This window comes from Triplophysa rosa, linkage group LG19 (genome assembly GCF_024868665.1).
Source record: "Triplophysa rosa linkage group LG19, Trosa_1v2, whole genome shotgun sequence".
NCBI lineage: Eukaryota > Metazoa > Chordata > Actinopteri > Cypriniformes > Nemacheilidae > Triplophysa > Triplophysa rosa.
This window is the reverse complement of record NC_079908.1, coordinates 14,708,428-14,731,962: the sequence shown is the minus strand read 5'-3', so window position 1 is coordinate 14,731,962 and position 23,535 is coordinate 14,708,428. Positions and strand designations below refer to the sequence as shown.

General features: G+C 38.8%; 1 protein-coding gene across 8 annotated transcripts in view; it reads left to right on the top strand.

Annotated features, from left to right (window-relative positions):
* rimbp2a (RIMS binding protein 2a) overlaps window positions 1–18,223 on the top strand; it is a 47,771-nt gene extending 29,548 nt beyond the window's left edge. For 5 of the 8 annotated variants that reach the window (XM_057360243.1, XM_057360245.1, XM_057360250.1 and 2 more), the window contains 16 exons: window positions 131–297; window positions 814–899; window positions 995–1,104; window positions 4,290–5,087; window positions 5,813–5,982; window positions 7,072–7,995; window positions 9,233–9,361; window positions 9,502–9,645; window positions 9,938–10,046; window positions 10,604–10,729; window positions 12,496–12,665; window positions 12,750–12,918; window positions 13,332–13,429; window positions 13,537–13,608; window positions 13,683–13,832; window positions 15,992–18,223. In XM_057360243.1, coding sequence (XP_057216226.1) covers window positions 131–297; window positions 814–899; window positions 995–1,104; window positions 4,290–5,087; window positions 5,813–5,982; window positions 7,072–7,995; window positions 9,233–9,361; window positions 9,502–9,645; window positions 9,938–10,046; window positions 10,604–10,729; window positions 12,496–12,665; window positions 12,750–12,918; window positions 13,332–13,429; window positions 13,537–13,608; window positions 13,683–13,832; window positions 15,992–16,180 — 3,611 coding nt within the window. In that variant the 3' untranslated portion in view covers window positions 16,181–18,223. The remainder of the gene's footprint in view (window positions 1–130; window positions 298–813; window positions 900–994; window positions 1,105–4,289; window positions 5,088–5,812; window positions 5,983–7,071; window positions 7,996–9,232; window positions 9,362–9,501; window positions 9,646–9,937; window positions 10,047–10,603; window positions 10,730–12,495; window positions 12,666–12,749; window positions 12,919–13,331; window positions 13,430–13,536; window positions 13,609–13,682; window positions 13,833–15,991) is intronic. The other 3 variants (XM_057360244.1, XM_057360247.1, XM_057360246.1) reach the window with 3 other exon arrangements.
* The last annotated feature ends 5,312 nt before the right edge of the window (window positions 18,224–23,535 follow it).

Below are 23,535 nucleotides of genomic sequence, written 5' to 3'. Positions count from 1 at the left end.
GTAATGTGGAAATTCACATTTTGTCACAGTCTGATAGTAATTGGCAATTGAATTTATATCTTTCAAGCCTATAATTTAAATTTTCCTTGATTGCTTTGTTATTGATTTCTACTATAACTCATGCTTGCAGGTGATGAGAGATCCGACGGATCCCCACTGGTGTCAGAACTGCCCGTAGTACAGCAAAACAACAGAGACAACCCAGAGAAGCTGTCCGTCACACCCACCAAGTTTATGAGTCACAGAGTCCACACCCAGAATTGCGCCAGCAGCCCCATGCAAGCCCCCTCCTCAGAGGTCTGTTTCCCTCAGCCAATCACATGTCTCTGTTGCACACAAGTTAATCATAGCAGATATGGAACAAGAGATGCTGAAGCCGATACGGAGCAAACAAGCTTATTGTTTTGCCGTGAGCAAATTCCATTTCATGCTTTTATACCTTTTCTCTAAAATTTGATTTATAAATGACCTCATATCAGATGTTTAGGTAAAAGATAATGTCTGATTCTTTAGCAAGGAAAGTCATATAGTGGGCTTTAAGGCTCTAACTGAAATTTAATTTAGAAAAATGTAAATTTTCCCCTGGTTATTTGATTGACACCAGTGCAAATAGGCAGTAATCATTCCGCTCATACATGAGACAATTCACCCATGAATGCGTGCACTGTGTACATTAGTGACAGGACTACAGTATATCTGGAATGTTATGTAATGATAAACACTGTCATAATGCATTCATGCTCTTATGTAGCCTACAGCTTTGAGACTGAATAAGGTAAGATCATGTGCCAGCTGATTTTCATTTGTCTATAGATGGATAGTGAAGTGAGGCCAGCTCGCAAGGCCAAGTCCAAGTCAAGATACACAGGACAGGTCCGTCTCTGCACTGCTCGTTACAGGTAAAATTCAAATGAACTTATTATCACATGATTTTCAAGCCTAGTAGATTTGAAACGGAAGTGCAAGTGTTTCTCCTCTCTCTTTTTTGGTTTAGTTATAATCCCTATGATGGACCTAATGAGCATCCAGAAGCAGAGCTCCCCCTTGTGGCAGGGAAGTATTTGTACGTCTATGGGGTCATGGACGATGATGGTTTTTATGAAGGTAAACAGCTGATTTCAGAAGTGTAAAAAGTCTAAATTAACCATTTCTAGCATTGAAATTAGTTTTTATTGCTCTTAGGGCAAGAAATGGCTTTTTGAATAGCTGTCTATTCAGGTGACCTCCATTTGTGTGAAAGGGTTATGAGTTTACATTAAATGCTTATTTAAGAAGTATTTTAAAGTCCCAGTGAAATATTGCAGCGTTTTTTGTAAATATTTTGTCAATGTGGGTCATTCTCTTTTTAAAATTCGTGTGCCCTCATAATCTTCAGTTAAAATCTGAAAATGCACTTCCTTCCTGTATTGACAATCCATCTTAAATGACGTATGTTAGACGGCTTGGGCGGAGCATCCATTAACTCCTCCCCTTCAACTGTCAGTCTGCTCCCAGTTCCATTTCAAAATGCAACGGCTGTTTTTATACATCCAATCAAATTGCAGAGAAAGACGAAAGCCACAGCCACTATTTTTCTCATTAGAAATTCCATTTCACTCGGAAATGCGTCAAAATACGGAAGTAAAAACGATCGCAACTTTCGGTTCACAAGGACTTTAAGGAATCTTCACACTCTAAAAATTGAGTTTTAAAGTGAAAAAATTTGTCTTAAGTCATTTAAAGTGTTTTGAAGTCTTTTTAAGTTTTAAAGGTCCAGTGTATGAAATTTAGCGGCACCAATGGTGAGGTTTGCGAAATTGCAACCAAAGACTCACTCCATCCCCCTCCTTTTTGAAGCACTACTGTGGCCGACACAGAACTAACGCCCGTTTCACACCGCACACATAAGCAGTGCGTAATGTTTTCGGCGCCCATGTTAACAGGTGAAAGCATACTGCCCATGTAAACAGCGCGTGCTCGCGCAGCAGAAGTGGCGCATAAGCAGCAGAGCGGCATTCATTTAATAGCCGAGTCTATTTTTTGCTGCACTGCTCACGCTGAATTAAAGCGACAGTGCACTCTTTATGGTCAAAATTCAGATGGATTGACAGGAAAAAGTAACACTTCTACCTTTAAAGCATGAAAGTGGTGTCTAATGTGTTTTTAACAGTTGCCATGACTTCCAAAAAGAGTTTTTTGGCCAAAACCACAACATTTAAAGGATTTATAATACAAGTATATCTTAAATGTTATGCTTATATTGCAAATAAATGAGGGAAAAATGATCACATTACGCTGTCAGTGTTCTGTGACAGTCTGAACCCCACTGTCATCATAACCTTCTAAAAAACAGATTAAGCTACATGGAATCATGTTATAAGCTTATATTGCGTATGTGTAAGAGGAAAGCGATCGCATCACAAGCAGTCACTCTCTCCTATGGTGAGTAAACCCTTTAGTGACTTGATTCGAATCCTTCAAAGGACGATGGCTTTTTTTTTATAACTTGTACTACTTGGATCTAAAATAGCATAAAACAAGCGGATAAAACAATTAAAAGTTATACAATCTACCAGGGGCGTTGCTAGACCTAAAGCTCTACTGGGGCACAGGCCCCCATTACTTTTTCTATCACTTTTTTCTTAAAATCCTGCTGTGTGCAAGAAGTATGCAACACAATGCACTATACAAACTAACCTTGCTTAAACCACTATTGATACAGTGTAACAATACTGGGGGAGGTAAAAAAATATTTCAGTATCTTCAACATACTTAACATAAACTTTATTAACTTTTATTAAGAATTTACAATGACAATATTTCAAGAAACCTGTCGTTTTATGGCTCCAACTGATATAAAGAATGTATTAAAAAACAATATTTTCTGGTTTCACAGGCTAAGCCAAGTCCAAACAGAGTAAAAAAGCTGTACTGCATTAAACTGCACTGCCTATAATAGCACATAGTTATTTCAGCCATAGGTACTGCCAACTTTTTATGTAATGTCCTAAACTAAAGCTAGTAAATTAAATATTAATTTCATTTCTGAAAGTACAGAACACAAATGCTTTTCCAAGCAACAGTGCAATTTTACAGACTTAAAGGTTTTCCTGAGACATTTTCCTTGTACGTTTATGTCTGAGACCTGACTGGCTGGGGATGTACAGTAGTTTGTTTATCAAGTCTTACCTCCCTCAAACTCACCATATCTCCTTTCTGCTTCCATTTCTCTGCTTCGCAGAAACAAATTATGATGTCCTGTGGCTATTAATGATCGAGTCAACTAAGATGATAGATATTATTTAGAAACTTACTTTAGTTTCGTCATGTTTTCATAGCCAACCTCAGTCGCGTGTCATCACCCTTGTGCGCCTGCGTGCTGCAGTTGTTGCAAGGAAACACACAGGCGTGCATGGACATGGATTTCTGCGCAAAAGTATGGCACGAGTTTGTGTTTTCGGACCGGTTAAAGTGCGTGACTGCGTCGCTTTAACAAGAGTGAATTAGGTTACTACATTGCATATACTGTAGATCAGTTTTTGCCGCTATTATCAATGTAAATGATTACACTGACAAATAAACTAAATTGTTCAAACTTAAACATGCCCCATTTAAAGGGGTCTAGCGATGCCCCTGCAATCTAAAATAAGCTTTTTGATTAAGTTCTAGGAGATATTTGCTCATTGACGTTTTTAGAATAATGCAATGCGAAATTGCATTGTTGTACGTGGTACACAGGCAGCGCGGTGCGCGTTACATACGCTGCCGATGTGAAAGGACAATGGACACCCGCTGCCAACGCTCTCCCTACGCACTGCTTACGCGTTTGGTATGAAATGGGCGTAAAATGTTTTCACGTTTACGCTTCTTTGCGGAAGGAGATTATGTATTTAAAAAAAGTTAAATACTAAAGTTTGGGCTACTGTAGAAACAACATGGTGAATTCCATGTAAGGGGACCCTCGGTGTATGTAGATATAAATAGCTCATTCTAAGGTAAGAAGAACATGCCACTTCATTACGTAAGGTCTTTATACACCTCATAGTTATGTATATTATATTACATTTCTGTCAATAGATCCTCCAAAAAAATACACATTGGACCTTTAATAAGTCTTTTAAAGGACATTAAAAAATAGGCAACAGACTTTCAGTGTGAACAGAATCAATTGGCATTCCCCATCAGCATGTATTAAAATGACATGCTTACAAATGCATTACAAATACTTATACTTATCTAATGAGATCTATGAGTCTCTTTCAGCTTAGCAATCAGTCATCTCATCAGTTTGTTCTATTTTTGTTTTCCAGGTGAGCTGTTGGATGGCCAGCGTGGCCTGGTTCCCTCTAATTTTGTGGAGTTTGTTCAGGACAAGGAAAAGCTAGCCATAGAAGGAGGAGAGGAACAGGGTCGGCTGGAGCAGAGCTGTTTGAGTCTAACTACCATCGATGGAGGAGCCTTAGACAGACTTGGCAGTGACCTGCTTGGCCACTGCAGTAATGGGACAGGCGCTTTGGACGGTGAGGAGTTGGCAGACGACATTGTGCCTTACCCCAGGAAAATCAACCTGATCAAACAGCTGGCAAGAAGTGTGATAGTGGCCTGGGAAGCGCCAATGGTACCCCTCGGCTGGGGGAATATCAACGGATACAATATCGTAGTGGATGGGGAAGTTCGTTCCACCGTGCCCTTCGGGGGAAGGACCAAACTGCTTCTGGAGAAGCTAGACCTGGTGGCCTGCACCTATCGCGTGTCGGTGCAGAGCGTGACGGACAGAGGGCTTTCCGATGAGTTGCGCTGCACTCTGCTGGTGGGTCGCAATGTGGTGGTGGCCCCCACCGGCTTGAGAATGGACGAGATCATGCAGGACTCTGCTGAACTCGCATGGCTGCCCAGTAACAGTAATTATGCCCATGTTGTGTACTTAGATGGTGTGGAGCATGCTGTGGTAAAGCCTTGCTCTTACAAACTGCGTTTCGTGAACCTGAAGGCCGCCACAGTATACAAAGTAAAGGTCTTAGCCAAACCCCACCAGGTACCCTGGCACATGCCACTGGAGCAAAGAGAGAAACGAGAGGCCGGGGTGGAGTTTTGTACACAGGCTGCAGGTAAAACTCAATATATTACTAAAATATTGCTAATATGGGTTAAATATAAGATGTATTGGCTAAGACACAATCTATAAAACAAATGGTGTAATTTTCCTATTATTATCGTGAAAACATCTCTTAATGTTGAGCATGTGAAAACGTGCAATTTAGAACAAACAACAGAAACAAATCAATACAGAAATATAGAAAATATATCGAATTCATATATAAAATACAGATACATATATATTGTACAATACTGATTGTAAAAATAACTTGTGTTTAGACCTTTATAACTTATTGTTGGTTAAATCAAATATAACAAATTAAAAATGTAAAAAAAATACAACTTACTCCACTTTCTATCCATACTGCTTAAAAGTTTGCATTATTTGTAATATGTATGTCAATCTGTGGCATTAAAATCCACCCTTTCTTAAACATATTTCGCTATTCAAATTAACAGAACATAAAATTCACATAAATGACATCAACGGCTCCCACTGTCCCGTTTTCACGTGTGAATAAATGGAAGTGAATAAAACTCAAGGTCTTGTGTAACAGAAATTGATTTTGCGAGGATAATTGGATGAATTTATTAGCTGAAATACTCACACACAAGTCATTTAGGCCCACACACCATTATTCAGCAATAAAGATTATTGACTGATTGAAAGATCATTAAATTAACTAAACAACATGCATACATTACAAGGCGTGTAACCAAAACTAATTTGCCGCAGTCATCTCCTCCCTCCCAGGGCCCCCTATGCCTCCTCAGGAAGTGCAAGTCCATTGTGGTCACGCCCCGGGAATCGTCCAGGTCCACTGGAAACCCCCTTCTCTGACGTCTCTGGGAACCTCCAATGGTGCAAACGTCATCGGCTACGCAGTTTGCACCAAGGGTCAGAGGGTAAGGACGTGCATGCATCAGCTGTCATATCTAGTGATATTTATATCAGAACGGTAATTACTCATCAAGACCTAATTCTAGCAAAAAGTGTTACCTGTGACCTCTGTTGGTGAAGCGGGGTGGTTGCAAACATTTTGTTGAATGCAACATATCTGAATAATGGTTAAATTTTTTAATAATGAGGAAGATATGGCATCAATAAAATGTAGAAGTTTTTTTAAGGTATTAGTGGTTTATTGTTTAGAATGATATCATAATAATACAAAGGTTAAGAAGTTGCTTCCAACAAACGTTCAAAAATAAAAATTGTGCTTACATACTGTAACTCAGTGGTTCTCAACAGGGGGGCTGTGGCCCACAAAGGGACCCCAGCTGACTTCCAAGGGGGCCTCAGGATGACTAATAATTTAAAATTAGACAAATGATATAAAGATATTTTATGAAAACAACTAAAAACCAAGATATTTCTTATTATTTGTCCATTTTTATATTGAATAAACACTTTTCCAGTTAATATCAAGCTCTGAAATATTTTATGGTGTAGGAATTTTTGTGAAAGTTTTTGTGAGTGGGGGGCCTTGGAGTTAAAAAGGTTGAGAACCCCTGCTGTAACTATATTATTATATAATATATATAAAAAAGTATTATTAATATATTTAGTATGTAATACAATTATTATTTAATTGATTCATTATTCTATAATTAGTATTTTTACATTTTATTAATTGTAAAAAATAATAACTTGATGCATATCAAAAAACACCCTAACCTAAAAATGACTCCATTATTTGGCACATCATGGTATACAAAAATAGGTTCATTATCTATCATTTGTTTTAAATAAACATTTAATAATCAAATTATTATAAAAGCTTTTTTAAGCCGTTCCTATCTATCCTCATAATGATTAAACTTCAACTTAGAATATTATATTGCTTTCTCCATACAATGTATTGCTGCTCTGCATCTTTGATTTTGTGGAAGTATGTTTTATTTCTTTATAGTGGAGAGAGTTTTAAGAGAGTGAGGTTTGAATTTGGAGTGAATCTTTATTAAATAATGTCCCTAATGGTGCGATGCTGTTTTCAGATTGCTGAGGTGTTGTATCCGCTGGCAGACTATGTGTCAGTCGAGCTGAATCGGCTCCAGTGTTTGGAGGCCCGCGAGGTTGTCGTGAAGACTTTATCAGCACAAGGAGAATCTCACGATTCCCAAGTCGCCGTCATTCCAAACCACCTGCTGGTGCCTCTTGCTAAAACTCTCCCTCTTCCTCACCACATCCAGACCGCTGTCCCACCCCAGCACTCCCGAACCTTGCCTCCTCATCCCACACACCTATCCCGAATCCAGCCCTTTCCCCTTCCCCCTGGAGCCCAACCGCTCATTCATCTCCAGCCACTTCCTGTTCATCCAAACCAGCCCCCATCTCAGCTGCATCCCCACAGGATGCCTTATCCTACACAGCCCTCTCCACCACACCTCCAATCTTTACCACCACACTCCATGCCTCAACTCGCCTTACCGATGCCCCAGCAACAACCAGCCCTTCCGATGCCCCAACAGCAATCCGCCCTCCCCATGCCCCAGCCCCAACCTTCCCTCCCTATGCCCCAGCCCCAGCCTTCTCTCCCCATGCCCCAGCCTCAACCGGCCCTCCCAATGCTCCAACCCCAGCCAACCATCCCCATGCCACAACCTCACATTCCACAGCTCCCCCTTCCCCAATCCCAAAGACCGCTAAGTGCCAGAGAGCTGGAAACCAAAGAGCCAAGGCCAGGAATGCTTCATTATGGAGCGGGACCACCTCAGCCATGGGAGCCCGGCTGCTCCCCATCAGGCATGCCCCCGGGCCTGCCACATGGACACACCCTGAATGCCCCGCTCTGCCCGAACCGGCGGTCTCCATCACCTCAAAGGATCTTACCGCAGCCCAGGGGTACGCTCATTCCTGATACCGTGGCCAAGGCTATTGCCAGAGAGGCAGCCCAGAGAGTGGCTGCAGAGAGTGGACGGGTAAGTAATGTAAATAAAATAGTATGTTTTCTATTCGATATTGTAGCTTATTCTGTATATCACGTTGAATCTACAACTGTCAGAAAGATCCTTAAAATAAAATAAATAGACGTACTGTAGATTAGATATCCAGACACACTTGCTTAACCTTAGCATAACTGACAGATTAGTTCTGTTCCAAAACCTAGTAAGCTTACTGCCAACTAAGACACCGTCTTATCTGAAATAAAACATCAGAAGTGACTGATTTGGAATGTTTTAAAGGGACGGTTTACCCAAAAATAAAAATTCTGTCATTCTGAGCACAAAGAAAGATATTTGGAAGAGTGCTTGTAACCAAACAGTTCTTGGCCACCATTGACTACCATAGTAGGAAAAATGACAATGGTAGTCAAAAGTGCCCCAAAACTGTTTGCTTTTCTTCATTCTTTAAAATATCTTCTTTTGTGTTCAACAGAACAAAGAAATGTATTAAGCAGTTTTTCCTACTATGGTAGTCAATGGTGGCCAAGAATTGTTTGGTTACAAGCATTCTTCCAAACATATTTAACTTTGTTTATCAGAACAAAGAAATTCATGCAGATTTGAAACAACTTGAGGGTGAGTAAATGATGACAGATTTTTCATTTTTGGGTGAACTGTTTCTTTAAAATGGCAGCAACCTTATGATTCATGGAAATAGTGCTTGTGTTGTAAGAGACAGAAATGGGAATTGATTTCAACAGAGTTAAAGGGAAACTTCGCTTAAAAATACAAATTCTGTCATCATTTATTCACCCTCATTTTGTTCAAAACCTGTATATGACTCTTTCTTCTGTGGAACACGAAAGAAGATATTTAGAGAAATGTCTTAGTGGTTTTGTGCCCATACTAAGGAAGTCAGTGGGGGCCAGTGTTGTTTGATTACCAATGTTCTTCAAACTTTCTGATAAAGAAAGTAAGTCAGACAGGTTTAAAATGACATGAGGGTGAGTAAATAATGAAAGAATTTTCATTTTTCGGTGAACTGTGCCTTTACAATGTTTATAAGCTAACGGCCTAATACTTCTGCCCAGCTAATTTCATCAATACTTATCATTATTCATTCATGAAATATTAAGTTTGCTAATCCACATATCTGTCAAGTGACCAACCTACTGAAGTCTTTCTACATGCTTATGATGCCACTATAGGTAGCTCACTATGTTTTAGCACGCGACAATTCTTAAGATTTCTGAAAGTACTTTAATATATTTAGATGGAGAGGAGAAGCCAGGGATTTTACTCTCAAAATTCAGATGAGGAAGAGGATGAGGAAAGCTATCAGGCCCACAGAAGAGGAGCATCTATGGATGACTTCCTCAGGGGCTCAGAGCTGGGCAGGCAGGTATGGCAGTTTAAGTGATTGCCTTACCAGACACTAACAGGAATAACAGGCCATTTGTAGTGGTGGTGTTGTTTGTCTTTGATGTGTCAAGTTAGCTCGGCTTATCGTTGTTGTATTGTCTCACATTCGTCCTCTCGCAGTCTCATTACAGTCACAGTGAAGAGTACCAGACCGAGAGCAGTCGGGGCTCGGATCTTTCGGACATCATGGAGGAAGACGAGGAGGAGTTGTATTCGGAGATGCATGATGAAGGAAGGCGAAGAAACTCCCACAATGTACTTAAGGTATCCCACAATCCACTGCATCACAAGTCACAATATTTTAGTATTGTCTAAATCTATAGACGGTTTCATCTGATGCACGTGCCTGGCTCGAAGTTAACTTCCGGTCCGTGTTTGGTCACAATTTATTTTATATTCATATTAATGAATATTTTATGGTTTATTAAATTATATTAAATTAAATTAAAACTACACAACAGTTTTTGTTTCTTCCTCCGGAAGTTAATTTTGGGCCACACAACGTTTGTTATGTTATCTATATGTGTCGTGTATATGGTTTCTCTGCTGATTCCAGACCAGAGGAAGCAATCCATCTAACAGTCAGCCGGATCGGGAATCAAATCGGAAAGCGGCTCACAGAGGCCCTCAACCTCAGCGTCGACCCCTCACCGTCCCATCCATTGGTCAGTGCTCCTATAGAAAGAGACAGGATGCGGTGACCAAGGCCGTTCTGTCGGCCAACTGTCTTCGTGGCCTCCTAAATGTCCCGCTCTACATATTATGTGATAAAGGAGCAGTTCACCCAAAAATGACTGTTGTCCTCACCCTCATTTTACACAGAAAAAAAAGTGTATTCTACAATAGAAAGAAAATGGTTTCGAAACCACTGATAAAATGTGCATTTTTGGGTGAACTGTTCTTTCAAGTTGTTAAATGTCCATAAGCTTCTTAGTGTGTGCCAATCACCGCCCTGTGTTTAAGCCATAACCATATCCTGTTGTTTTCAGTATAACCGTCTCTTATTTACACAATAACAGTCTGCGAAACATAAATTGTATCATAAAGCATCGCACAGAGATGCTTGCCTTTTACCACAGATCTCTACACTGAGGGACAGTCAGCGGCGTTAAACAACAATATCCAAAGCAGCTAGACATCACCGCCCTGTTGACGTCTCTGCAGATTCAGTCAGAATAGCTCACACGTGGAATAATGGCTCTCTGATTGGTGTTTCCCTCAGAAATAACCACTGAGAATAACAGTGAGGGGAACTTCTCTCCAGTCAAGGAGGATGTTTACTATGGCAATGTAGCGCGTCACAAGACATGGTCCTCTCGGAGGAACGGGGGACGCAGGCCTCCTTATGGTACGTTGCAGCTCCCTTGCGTCACCAGAGCGTGTTTAGAGCAAACCCCAAAATGAAGTGTAATGCCAAAGAGAACCCAAACGCATGAAACACCGGACTGCACCAAGACGGAAGGCTGAGAGATAGCCAATAGCATCGTGTTTGCACAAAGAATGCTCCTCCCTCCTGCACTGACCCACTAATGGATGCCTGCCAAACCCCTTCTGTTTTCAACCCGACCATACTTTTACGTTGGCCATGCATGACTGAATGGTACTGTAAAAGTGGGCGGCATCTTGTGTTGTACGAATGCAATGGAAACTGTAAATGACTGAGTTACATTTCACCATCCTGACTGGAAGATAATGCAAACATCATAGAACAGAAAAATCGTATGATCTTAGCAACTCTAGCATGTTGGAATCACAGTCAAACACAGCACTGTACATGCAACAGGGACTAAGAGGAACAGGTGTAGGTTTATCCAGGAATAATCAGTCCCATCTGATGGGTCTTTATCAGATCCAGAGCTCTGCATGGTTACAGTAGCTCAGACTGTGTCTGCTTCTCTCTCTCTCAGTAAAAACCTCATTGTTTGGCTTGTAATTGGCTGCCATATGGGAATTTATTTGCCCACACGCAGGCACACGCACATACATATGCAACAGTGACACGCATCATAGTCATCACATTACTGTAAAAATATCTGTTTTCTGCAACCCACTCAAGAGCGTGTTTTGCAAATAAATGGATTGTCTACAGTGCAGGTATGAATAGGATTTATAAAAACAGACTCGATCATGTTGGTCTGGATTGCATGTCTGTTAATGTGCTCTTATGAGATCACTGTATGCTGTCTTTGGATGTATGTACAGTATGTTGACCATCATGAAGTCTGTAAAGCTTTAACTTTAATTATTGTTATATAAACATTGATATGTGGGTAATTGACAATTTAGGTTAAAATTGACATTAAAATGTGACGACTTGAAGTACAAATATTTAATGCTGTCTCTTTTTAAAGGGATAGTTCACCCAAAAATAAAAGTCCTGTCATCAATTATTCAACCTCATGTCGCTTAAAACTTTCATGGCTTACTTAAAAATATTTTTAATACACTGCAAAAAAATGAATTTCTTAATGAGCAGTTTTTCTTTTTTTTGTGCAAATTTAAATCAAGATATATTTACTTGACAAGGAAAGTGACCAAAGATATTTAGTCTTGCTTTATGAAAGAAAAGAAGAAAAATGAATTAACATTAAATTAATTTAAAATATAAAATTATTATTAAGCAAGTATTAGTAGGTTCAAGTTTAGATTAAGTTTATTTTTCTTACTTCATTGGCATATTTAGTTTTTTTAGTTTTTGCTTGTTTTAAATTTCTTTCATAAAACAAGACTAAATATCTTAGGTCACTTTCTTTGTCAAGTAAATGTATCTTAATTTGAAAAGAAATTGGATATTTATACTAGAAAATCGTAGACGTTTTTAGTCATTTAGTCATTTTTTGCAGTTTACAATAGAAGTTAATAGGGTCCATGGTAATATATCTTCTTCTTTTGTGTACAGAAGAGAGAAAGTCATACAGTTTTCGAATGACATGACTGTGAGTAAATAAAAGTATTTTCATTCTTAGGTGAAGTATCCCTTAAAAATGTGCTTATATGCAGGTTAAATAATAAACTGTCTCTGTTTAAATGTCATGTCAACTACCCATGGGCTTATGTTGTGGTAATATGTTGCCAATTTAAATCTGTTTTTAGACATGTTGTTTCTTATCTTAGATGGTTATAGGGACCGAAGCCGGCGCTCTCCTCCGTACTACGATGAGTCTGAGCAGGAGGATTCCTTTCGAATCTTTGTAGCGCTTTTTGACTATGACCCTCTGTCCATGTCCCCTAACCCTGATGCGGCGGATGAGGAACTGCCTTTTAAAGAGGGACAGATCATCAAGGTGCAGCTCAGCTGAGGTTACATAATCTGCTTTACATTTCAATCCTATTGTCCCAGCATTCCTATCTTTTTTTGTCTGTTTTAGATATATGGGGATAAGGATAATGATGGCTTTTATCGTGGGGAGATCCGGGGCAGGTCTGGACTCATTCCCTGTAACATGGTGTCAGAGATCCGTGCTGAGGATGATGAGACCTTGGATCAGCTCATGAAACAAGGATTTCTCCCTCTTAACACACCCGTGGACAGAATAGGCAAGTGATTTTTATCTAAACCTTAACTTTTACAAAAAGTTTACTTACGTGATGTTATATTTTTCCTGGTTTTAGATGTTATATTGTAAGATAATGTGTAAAGCAGTATGCGTTATGCAAGACAAAACACTTTAAATAGTAATATGCTACATTGTCATGTGACCATATTAATTTAATTGTACTTAATATTAATTTAACTTTAATGTGAATTCACTGAGTGGTGTCCAGTTGTCGTCTTGGTTTAATCGCATATGTGTGTTATAAAATTGTGATATTACTTTGGCTCATTCATTCGTCTGGAAATCACGGACTCAGTCAAGCACATTGCATTGTGGGATACATGCTATTATATGCTTTTCAAACGCAGCCGTTTACAGTACATAGTAAATTGATTCTCTACTCCTCTAAAACAGAACATAGCAGGAAAGGTCGCTACCCGGTGGCCACGAGAAGAATGGTAGCCCTCTATGACTATGACCCCAGAGAGAGCTCCCCGAATGTGGACGTTGAGGTCTTTAAACACACCCACACTCATATATATGTATTTATGCATTCTCAGGCTTTCGATCTGCTGAATGGTCTTGTTTATAGTTGCTGATCATGTGCTTTCTGATCCAGGCCGAATTGACCTTCTGTGCTGGCGACATCATTGCTGTTTTTGGAGATATAGATGAAGACGGCTTCTATTACGTACGTTTTTACAGCCTACGCTATTATGCGCTGAGCCCACAGCATTATTTCATGCCGTCGCTTTATTCTTTTAGGGTGAGCTCAACGGACATCGAGGCCTGGTTCCATCCAATTTTCTAGAAGAAGTGCCTGATGATGTGGAGGTCTATCTGACAGACACTACATCCCACCACGGTCAGGACGAGCCAAATCCGGCCAAGGCGCCGCGGCCAGAGGCCAAACGGGTACATCATCGCCGTTCTCAACGCTAGGCCCCGTGTTCATTCATCTTCCGTTTGAGTTTTCGGTCCACTCGCCGTCTCTGTGTTTTTCTCGTGCTTGTTTGTTTTTTCGTTTTTGTTATGTGACCGTGGTGGTTTCCAGTCCAACCTTTCTTGCCCTAGGAAAGAGAGAAGCAAAGCCCACTAAAAACTGAGCATTTCAAAACGTAGAGATACAGAGGTGCGTATTAGGAGAGCGAACGTTTGTAGAGCGTCGTCAGTGGACCGTGGGGGAAAAGGCCAAATTCTGTTCCTGCTACTGGACCATGAATAACAGCATAAAGCATCTTTGCACTGAAACACAAAATCCTGCTAAGTGAAACTGTGTGCATTAGTCGAAATGCTTTGTGAAGTCCACAAGGTCTGTGGCTCTTGATTTGTGACCCTATTAAAAGACTGATTTGGAAACCCATCGTAGGTTGCCATCCTTAGAGACGCATGCCTGTTTTTTCAGAATAGACCTAATACCTTTTTATATCAAAGTAAAATACATTACCCAAAATGTTGTATATCAAGAGGCTTTGTTTCTTTTTTGTATATTGCACATCGTCAAAAACTCTATTTTTCAGATCATATAAATTAGCAGAACATATTAATATTGCTCATCCCATCTTTTCCAATGAGACAAATGAAAACGTTCATCCTGTGATTAAAATAAATCAAAATATATGAACTGAAACGATTTGTATTTTTGCTAGTGGACACTTAGAGGACCTATCTGTTCATTTGTGTGTATGTGGTGGTGGTGGTGTTGTTTTCTTCTCATATTTGATGTGTTAATGTTTTTTTTTATAATGTCACAGCTTTGGAATTTTATTTTATCCCCACTGAACAAAACAAACCCAGAGGAGTATTGTTCATTTCTCACCCTAACAGACTTGTATGTCTTACAAATTTCAATTGAGCTACTGGGGATACCAGTCAACAGTCTCATGCAGAGCTTTTATAAAGATGTTTACATTTTTTTACAGACAAATGAATTATATCTCTGGGAATGTGAACTGTATTGTTTGTACAGAGAAAGGCAATGGTGTTCAATCATCCAAAGCTGAGGTTTGTTTAAAGGTGCACTAAGAGTTTTTTCGCTAGCAGACAAAACACTGGTTTTAAATCTATTGGTGTGGATGCAAAAGTTTATTTTGACAGTGTTTGTCAATAGTTGCAGAGATAATGTTAGTACTTGGCTGGTCATGTTATCTCTGGCCCACATGAGGGAGAAAACCTGCCTTATGTAGAATACAATATTTTATCAGGCCGCTGTTATACAGTGGCTTCTTAATTTCATGTGAACGTAATTATGTTCATGTGTGCATTTGTTCTATTTTAGGCGCTTAGTGCATCTTTACAGCTTAGCTGCAATTTATGTAGGATTTTTCTTTCATGAACCATGTCATGCACCAGTGCATCCGACCTTTGGTGTGGTATCTGCAGTTGGTTCTCTAATGTTTGCCGCATACAGTTCATGTGCGTTCCAATCTGTTTTTGGTGCTTGCATTACAATTTAAGGAGTCCTGGCTTTTAAACAACACAGTCAAATTAAATTATTAAGTATTTTTTGGTAAAAGTGTCATATTTTGCTGTTTAGCTGGTAAGAGCTCTAATGCAGTTATTGGGTCCAGAATCCAAAGATACCTTTGCAATGATATTTATAGCCATGAAACTGTATTTTTATTATCTTTATGAATTTTCATCATATATTGTTTGTCTTGTTATTTTTACCCTGCATAAGTGACAAACAGCAGAGGTCACCGTGCCACTTGCATCATACATGAAATTAGCTAATCTCTGTGAGAAAGCGAATCTGCATCTGTCACAAAAACATTGACGCATTGTGATTATGTTCCTCATATTTTAGTTCTGTTACACGTATGTGTTACCACATGGCATTCTGGAGAAAAAACATTGATAGTTAGCATCTTTTGTGGACTTTTTGTGATTGTAAATTTTAACTTTAATTTGGTGTTTGGCGAGAGTTCATTTGGAGTTAATTTACTGTAACTTTCTTTAGAGTTCGGTCAGTGAGTGATAACTTGGACTGTGTTTTAGGTGTAAAGAAAGCAAATGATAGACTGGCTGTGTAATATTTTTTACACAATTTTCCCTCCCCGTGGATGTTTCATCAGGTGCCTGTGGAGAGTACAGTCCCAGCTCCGGCTCCTGGAAGACCAGCCTCTCCCACTGTGCGTCCTTTTCTTCCTGTTGGTCCAGTCAGACCGCTGAGCCCTGCTAGGGGTCCCCGAGACCTGGCATCTAAAAAGAAAAAAGGACTGCTTTCTAAAGGGAAGAAACTGCTCAAAAAGTTCTCAAAGTAAAAATATTCGTATGACTACAAAAGCATAAAATCTCTCTGAAAAGGGAAACTGCCAACCTCCAATGTGTCAGTAATCTACAGTCATTTTTTTCTCAGAAAAAATAAATCCAAACTGGTTTCACATTAACATGCCCACATACACATAACGAAACAGTATTTTCAGACGAAATCAACTGTCCGATTAAAAACGTCTATATATACTGTGATATAGTTGAGGGCCAAGACATTAATATTTAATGAATTATTTTCGTTATAATTCCATATAATCCATATATCAAATCAAAGTGCTGGATCTTAAATGAACAGATTTTTGAAATGTTTGTTATGGTGTAGCAACAGCAGCTTGGTGATACATTTTTTTTTTTACAAAGGGCACTTATAAATATGGCCTGACTTTACCAGTGAGCGAAATAGCAGTAAGCCATTGCTATAAATATCCAGACCATAACAAGTGCATTAGTCCAATACACAAAAGGACCACACTCATATTTATTTGACTTCATTCTAATATATTACCATTGGGAAGATTTAAGAAAGATAGGCAAGATGCAAAACGTTTAATGCCACAGGTACAGTCAGTATGAGCAAATCCTTTTAAACACTGCTGTGGCCTTCATGTCAACTCAACAAGTAGCCTATGACATGACGTGTTAGCCACAGAAGATCTGATGAATCCTCACATCAGTCTTTGCCAAGTATTCCTTCTCTCGCTTGCTCCAAGATCGACCTTGTCTGTGTTTATCATGAAAATGACTCCGAGGTCGTAAAAATACAATGGAAAGTTTCTGTGTTTGCCTTTCAACTGCACAATCGTGTGTTTTTTGGTGAATGATGTGCGTGTGTGTATGTGCGTCCCCTTGCATCCATGTTCGTGCAACCCTTGAACTGAAAAGGGACAAATGTCGTAACGTGTGTGAATATGTAATGTGCTGCTAAATGCAAGGTGTTCCTGTTCCTTTCTAAAGTTAATAAGGGTGATGTTGAGGCAAAGATGGTGTCTTGGTATCTCCTCAAAACTGGTTTACACATGCTTTGTTCGGCCTGGTCATGAGAACATCATCCTAAAGGCCTATATGACATATCCTTGCTGCTGTTATCATTGGCTGGTTTTCCTGAGGAGGTTGCTTGCTTTGGTAGACACAAACTCCCTGTAATGGTCCGTCATAGGACCTTGCTATATTTTTTGAGCTATAAGATACAGGTTGAATAATACCCTCAGGACAAACTATACCTATGATGGCTCAGTTGTCTCAAGCTATAATCTAGTAGTTTACATAAGGGCAAACTCTCTTGCATTAACACAAAACATCTTGTCCTGCAACTGTAAATGTGAGGTTGAACCAACATCTGGTAGTATCTCACAATAATGTGGCCAGTTGGGTTTAGATTGCACTCTTGAATGGTTTAATCCAGGGTAAATGCTGTGCGTGATGCTTTAAAAAAGTTTAAAAAAATTTAATTAAACAAGTATTATATTTAAGTATTTTGTTTCAAAACAAATATGTGACATTTATTTGAGGTGGATGAATTTTCTTGTTGAAGAAAGTCGTGAAAGGTTTTAACTAAAAACATGGTTGGATAGACGAAAAGGAATGTATAGAAATGTTTAGCTGTCTGTAAAGCTTGCATCATTTTGCCAAAAGATTTAAAATAAATAAAAGAGATTAAATATATTTTCATTTAACAGAAATATCTCTATGATGATCACAAATGGTGTTCGATTGTGACTGGATGTTTAGTTATGTTAATTCTCTGTTCGTCTTTTGTACGTTAATCCACTTTTAGATCATTTATAAATGTTTATACTTAATTTACAGATTTCAGACTTTTTTAGTGCTTTCAGATTTAATATTCAACCGGTGTAAGCGTCCTTCATGGTGTCTTTAAAAAAACGCTCAAGTCTGCATTTCTGTACTAGTTCTGTGAATTAAAGAGAAAAAAAATCGCTGGTCTGTATTTACTGAAATGGATTATTGTGTGGATGTGCATGTGTAGAACTGTGTAAAATAAACATTTTTCTATGACAATAAACGTGATATTTTTCAAGGCGGCGCTTTGCGTTTTTATGGCAGATCGGTTCACTGCAGCTCAAGCAAAGCCCTGAAGATGGCAGTAGTGACCTTAATATCTCAACGCGTGTTGCTCTTCAGCTACCGTAAAGTGAGTCATTTTTATATAAACAATTGTTTCAAAGCTCTACAAGTATACTCATATTCTCAACCCAATATAAAGTCACTACATGTTACTGTAAGTTTGTTGATAATGATCATGGTTTTGTTTACATTAACGTATATTTGATGTTTTCTTACATTTAATTGTTGCGCAGTCTAATTTACGATGGTAACGCTTGGGTTGAAAGGTGCAACTGTACGTAGTAACGTTACATATAGCCTACTGTAGCCTACTACGTATTGTATATATGCTCTTGCTAGCATATACGTGGTAAATAATACGTCTTGCTAATAAAATGTTAATTAAAATGAGCAAATGACAAATACAAATAATTTGTTTTGAAAATGTTGCAAAGGCACAAATAGCGAAATAGCAGGAAAAAATATGTTCTTGTGTTTCTTGTAGATAAAAAGCTTTTTTGTTCTGTCAGTAACTTATTGTGCTGCGCTAGCACTTTTAATGCATACAAGCAAGTGGCAAAATTGTTTGATGTTGGCTTTTGTTAGATGTGGCTTTAAAGAGTAGGAAAGCGTATTGTTATTGTGATTTCGTTTATCACGTTCTGGGGCGTCCTTACCTTTTGCATGATGTTGCTCAGATGGTCTAGACCAGTGGTTCTCAAACTTTTTCGTTGTAAGGCCCCCTTTGTGTAGAGTGCATCACTTTGCGGCCCCCCAGATAAAGACTTATAATCTTACATTTTACATTTTTATTTAAACAAAAACATATTCGGTTATACAATGCTGAAACATCAATTCTTTTGTCTGGTGGTCTTATTTTTCTGATGTTTGATTGCATAAAATCTATGATCAATTTCTATATTTCATAAAATGCCACAAAATCTGTGGCCCCCCTGGATCCATCTCGGGCCCCCCCAGGGGCCACGGCCTCCAGTTTGAGAACTACTGGTCTAGACTAGTTCAACAAATAAGACTTTTATCAAACAACAAGAATAGTTAAAAACGAACAATTGTCACATAAATGCAACCTCTAACCTGTTATTTTATCATAGACTGCAAAAGTAGAAATGTTTTATTAAGCTTCAAAACTAAACCCTTTGCTATATTCCAGTTCTTGTGAACCCACTTTAGCCCACATACAGATTCATAAAATGACACTTCATAAAACTTATTGTCACTCATTGACTTAATTTTATGACTTTTTTCCAAACAAACCTATCTTATATATAAGATTCTTATGGCATCTGAAAATTAATTTTTTTTTATCACCCTTCTACAACTTGTAATGAGTATTTTATTGACTGTTTTGTCGGTTTTGTTTTTTGTTCAATGGGCAAACGATCCCTTTAAAAAGTGCACTTGTAGGAGCTTGCTGAAGAAGTCTCCGCAAACAGGCCGTGCTGAAATGCACGAAGACGATGAAGTGTGGGCCAACCCTTCCCAGAGAAAAAAAAGGCAGAGCGAGAAATGATTATGCTCGTATATCACCGTGGTAGGCTTCTCTTGCTCTTGGCTCGGCTCTCCTTACATTCACGAATGAGCTGTAATGATCCCGGGGGGCCCTGGGCCAATGGATGTTTAAAATTCTGTCCGGCTTTGACCTCTCGATCAACGCCTTCTTTTTAACAAGAGCCCTGAGTGGGGACACGGGAGCCTATTCATCTTCCTGCTCCTTTCGTGAATATTTCAGAAGCTGTAAAGCAGCTCCTTTTTAAAAAAAAACTGTGTCTTACTGACCCCTGAATGACAGAGGTGTGTTCAGAAGTGGGTTGCTCGTTGGAAGGGTCAGGGTCAGATACAGTGGCGCACATTTGTCATCATCTTCGTGAACACGTTTTGACTGTGCAGTATTTGTAAGCTGAATCCTGCACCAACCAGGAGTCTCATTATATGAACCCCAGTGTCTGTATTGACACTGGCTATTAATATTGAATGGTGGTACAGTACACTAAAGAGTAAAAAGCAGTGCTTCAGGCTTTCTGTGCAGATAATGTCCATTGCTACCTGTTATCATAGACTTTCTACTCTTCTTAGAAGTTAGGCACCTGCCGCATGCCACATAAGGTTTGAACGGTAATACGTAGGACTGACCTCTATGTTGGGGAAGAATAGAATAACATATTTTAGCAAATTTAAATCAATCAAAGCGTGTCGATGTGAGGGACGTGAGCGGAGCATGTGACCCAAGGGAAGGTGTAGAACGCCATTGCAGCAGGTTAGCAGTAACTTATCTCTCCATCCTGTAGGGAGCAGAGTGATATACATCCATGACACGCACTGCAGAGCGCATTCATTCATCACCTGCATAGAAATTCCGTTCGCACTTAGAGAGAGCGCCTCTGCTCAACTTTATCCATAGATCAACGTCACAGAGGTTTTGACACCAACATTTGAGGCTCCCAAACTCTCCCTGCCTACTGTTTCGAGGGTTTCCAATGCACAAATTGACGTATACTGTAGCTATTGCTTTGTTTAGTAAAGTCTTTGTTTCGTGAATTCAGCTAAATCATCTACCTTGATGCTTTTAAGGGATAGTTTACCCAAAAATAAAAAGTTAATTTTCACTCTAATGGGGTTCTTACTTCTTAAACTGTATGAGTTTCTTTCTTGCCTTGGACACAAAACCATGTTCGGGCTGTTTCATCATACGAAGAAAGTAAATGGTGACTAGCATTCCCTAGTCCCCATCCACTTACAGTGTTTTTTAAACTTAGATAGGAATGTATACCATGATTAATACCAGGCATTTTCATACATAGATTGACATACAGCTTTTGCTTTGTTTACTAAAGTCTTTGTTCAATGCTTTCAGCTAAATCAACCACCTTGGATGCTATTCAAAAGGATAGTTCACCCTCCAACAAAAATAATCATTTATTCACTCAGATGTGGTTGTCAAACTGTATGAGTTTCTTTCTCGCTTTGGACACAAAACTATGTTCAGACTGCATTTTTTGTACAATGAAAGTAAATGGTGACCAGAGCTTTCCTTAGTCCCCATCCACTTACAGTGTATAGGAAAGCACTTTTGGATATTCTTTATTTTTGTATTATCTAATTTTTTTACATTTATGGAGGAATGTACAGTATACCATGAATAATACCATACATTTGAATACATAGATGTATACACAGCTTTTAGCTTTGTTTACTGAAGTCTTTGTTTACTGACTTCTGCTAAATCATCCATGTTGGTTGCTTTTAAAGGGATATGTCACTCAGAAAAAATGTCATATTTTTTCACTCTGATGTGGTTCTCAAACTGTATGAGTTTCTCTCTTGCATTTGAAACAAGACCATGATTGGACTGCTTTTGTCCATACAATGAAAGTAAAGGGTGACCCGAGTTTTCTCTAGTCCCCAGTGTATGAGAAAAACACTTTTGGACATTCTTTATGTTTAATAAGTTTAATAAACTACTTTTTTAGTAAGTTATAGGAATGTATACAATGAATAATACCATGCATTTTATAATTTTCCTGTTTTAATTTATTATCTTCATATCTTGAATGTGGGCAATTACTAAATTCAAAATTATTAGTATAGCACACATGATTGTCAATATTCTGCTTACCCTGTCTGAAAGGGGTGGTCTGTTTATAAACCAAATTCTGCCCCATCTGTCTTGATGTTGCACATACTTTTTAATGTAAATAGAGCAAATGTTACTCATTACAATGTGTATTGGTAGTGACATGTTGGATTTTGATTTATACGTGAAGGGTGGTCTAATCATTTAGCAACATCAAGTCAGTCATGGGCCGAGTAAGATTGAGATACACATGGTCAGTATGGTACATTTCATTTTCTAAGTAGGTTTACTGTCATTCCGTGTTACTGTGGCAACCCATCATGCATTGATCTGGCATGGAAAGCACAAGCAAACTGCAGGCATGTTGTGCAGCCCATGCGCCACAAATGCAATGCACTGTGTTCACGTGGAACAAAATTCTAGATAGGTTGTCGAAATGAGTCAAAATCACTAGCGGATCAATCTACTGACCACCATTTCATATTATTGCTACTAAGCTGCCATTCACTTTTGAGGATCACAGTTCACGGTGGGCCATCTAACACTGCTAACATCTGGACATCTGAGCAGATGGGACAGAGATGATGATGCTATGTAAACTAGGCCAATGGGGAAATTCATTTTCCAAAGCACTTTGTTTCCAGCTTAGGCTCCTGTTGATTTGGAAAACCAGCTGAAATACCTGCATGCGAGCGGTTGGCATGAAATTTCATTCAGAGACAGTTTTGTCCTGTAGTTCAATGTGCTGTACTTAATCTAAACATTTTCTCTAATTCTGCTGTTACATGCACGCATGGGAAAGTGACAAATGAGATCTTAATAGTTTCTAGATAGAAATGAAAGCAAATGGATTTTCTGCTTAAGTTTCTGTTGTCCTGAAAACAGACCACAGGTGCATGTGCCTTTAGAGTTCCAGAAGAGATCTCAACAACATCACACACTGTATAGTCTAAAAAGCTTATTTACAATCACTTTTCCTCATATATTACATTTATTGACATTCCAGATATATTATGTAGAACAGGAACACTGTTGTCATGCAGCTGCAAAGATTACAGAGAAAGATATTTGGAAGAATGCTTGTAACCAAACAGTTCTTGGCCACCATAGCAGGAAAAATTACAATGGTAATCAAAAGTGTCCTAGAACTGTTTTCTTTCCTACATTCTTCAAAATAACTTATTTTGTGTTCAACAGAACAAATACATTTATAAAGCATTTTTTCCTACCATGGTGGCCAAGAACTGTTTGGTTACAAGCATTCTTCCAAATATCTTTCTCTGTGTTCATCAGAACAAAGAAATTTATACAGATTTGAAACAACTTGAGGGTGAGTAAATTATGACAGAATTTGTTTATTTTTGGGTGAACTGTTTCTTTAACACGAGAGCAACTACTTTTAAAACCGTTTCAAACGGTATTTGCAATGTGCAGCCGTTTGAATTAGTCTGTGTATTAAAGATCGGTCCTGTCTGTCCTTGTAGAGAAATTTGTGGCACTTATCAGAACATAAAACCATGCTTCGTCAGAAAGACGTCAGCAAGCACTATAGATGGCAAAGGTACAGGTCACACTGTGTATTCTGACTGACAGAAGATTGATGATGCTATTTATTAAGTTGTCCTATACCTAGAAATCACAAAGTGAAATCATTAACAATGACTTTGAATGTAAAGGGTAAAGCAGTATATT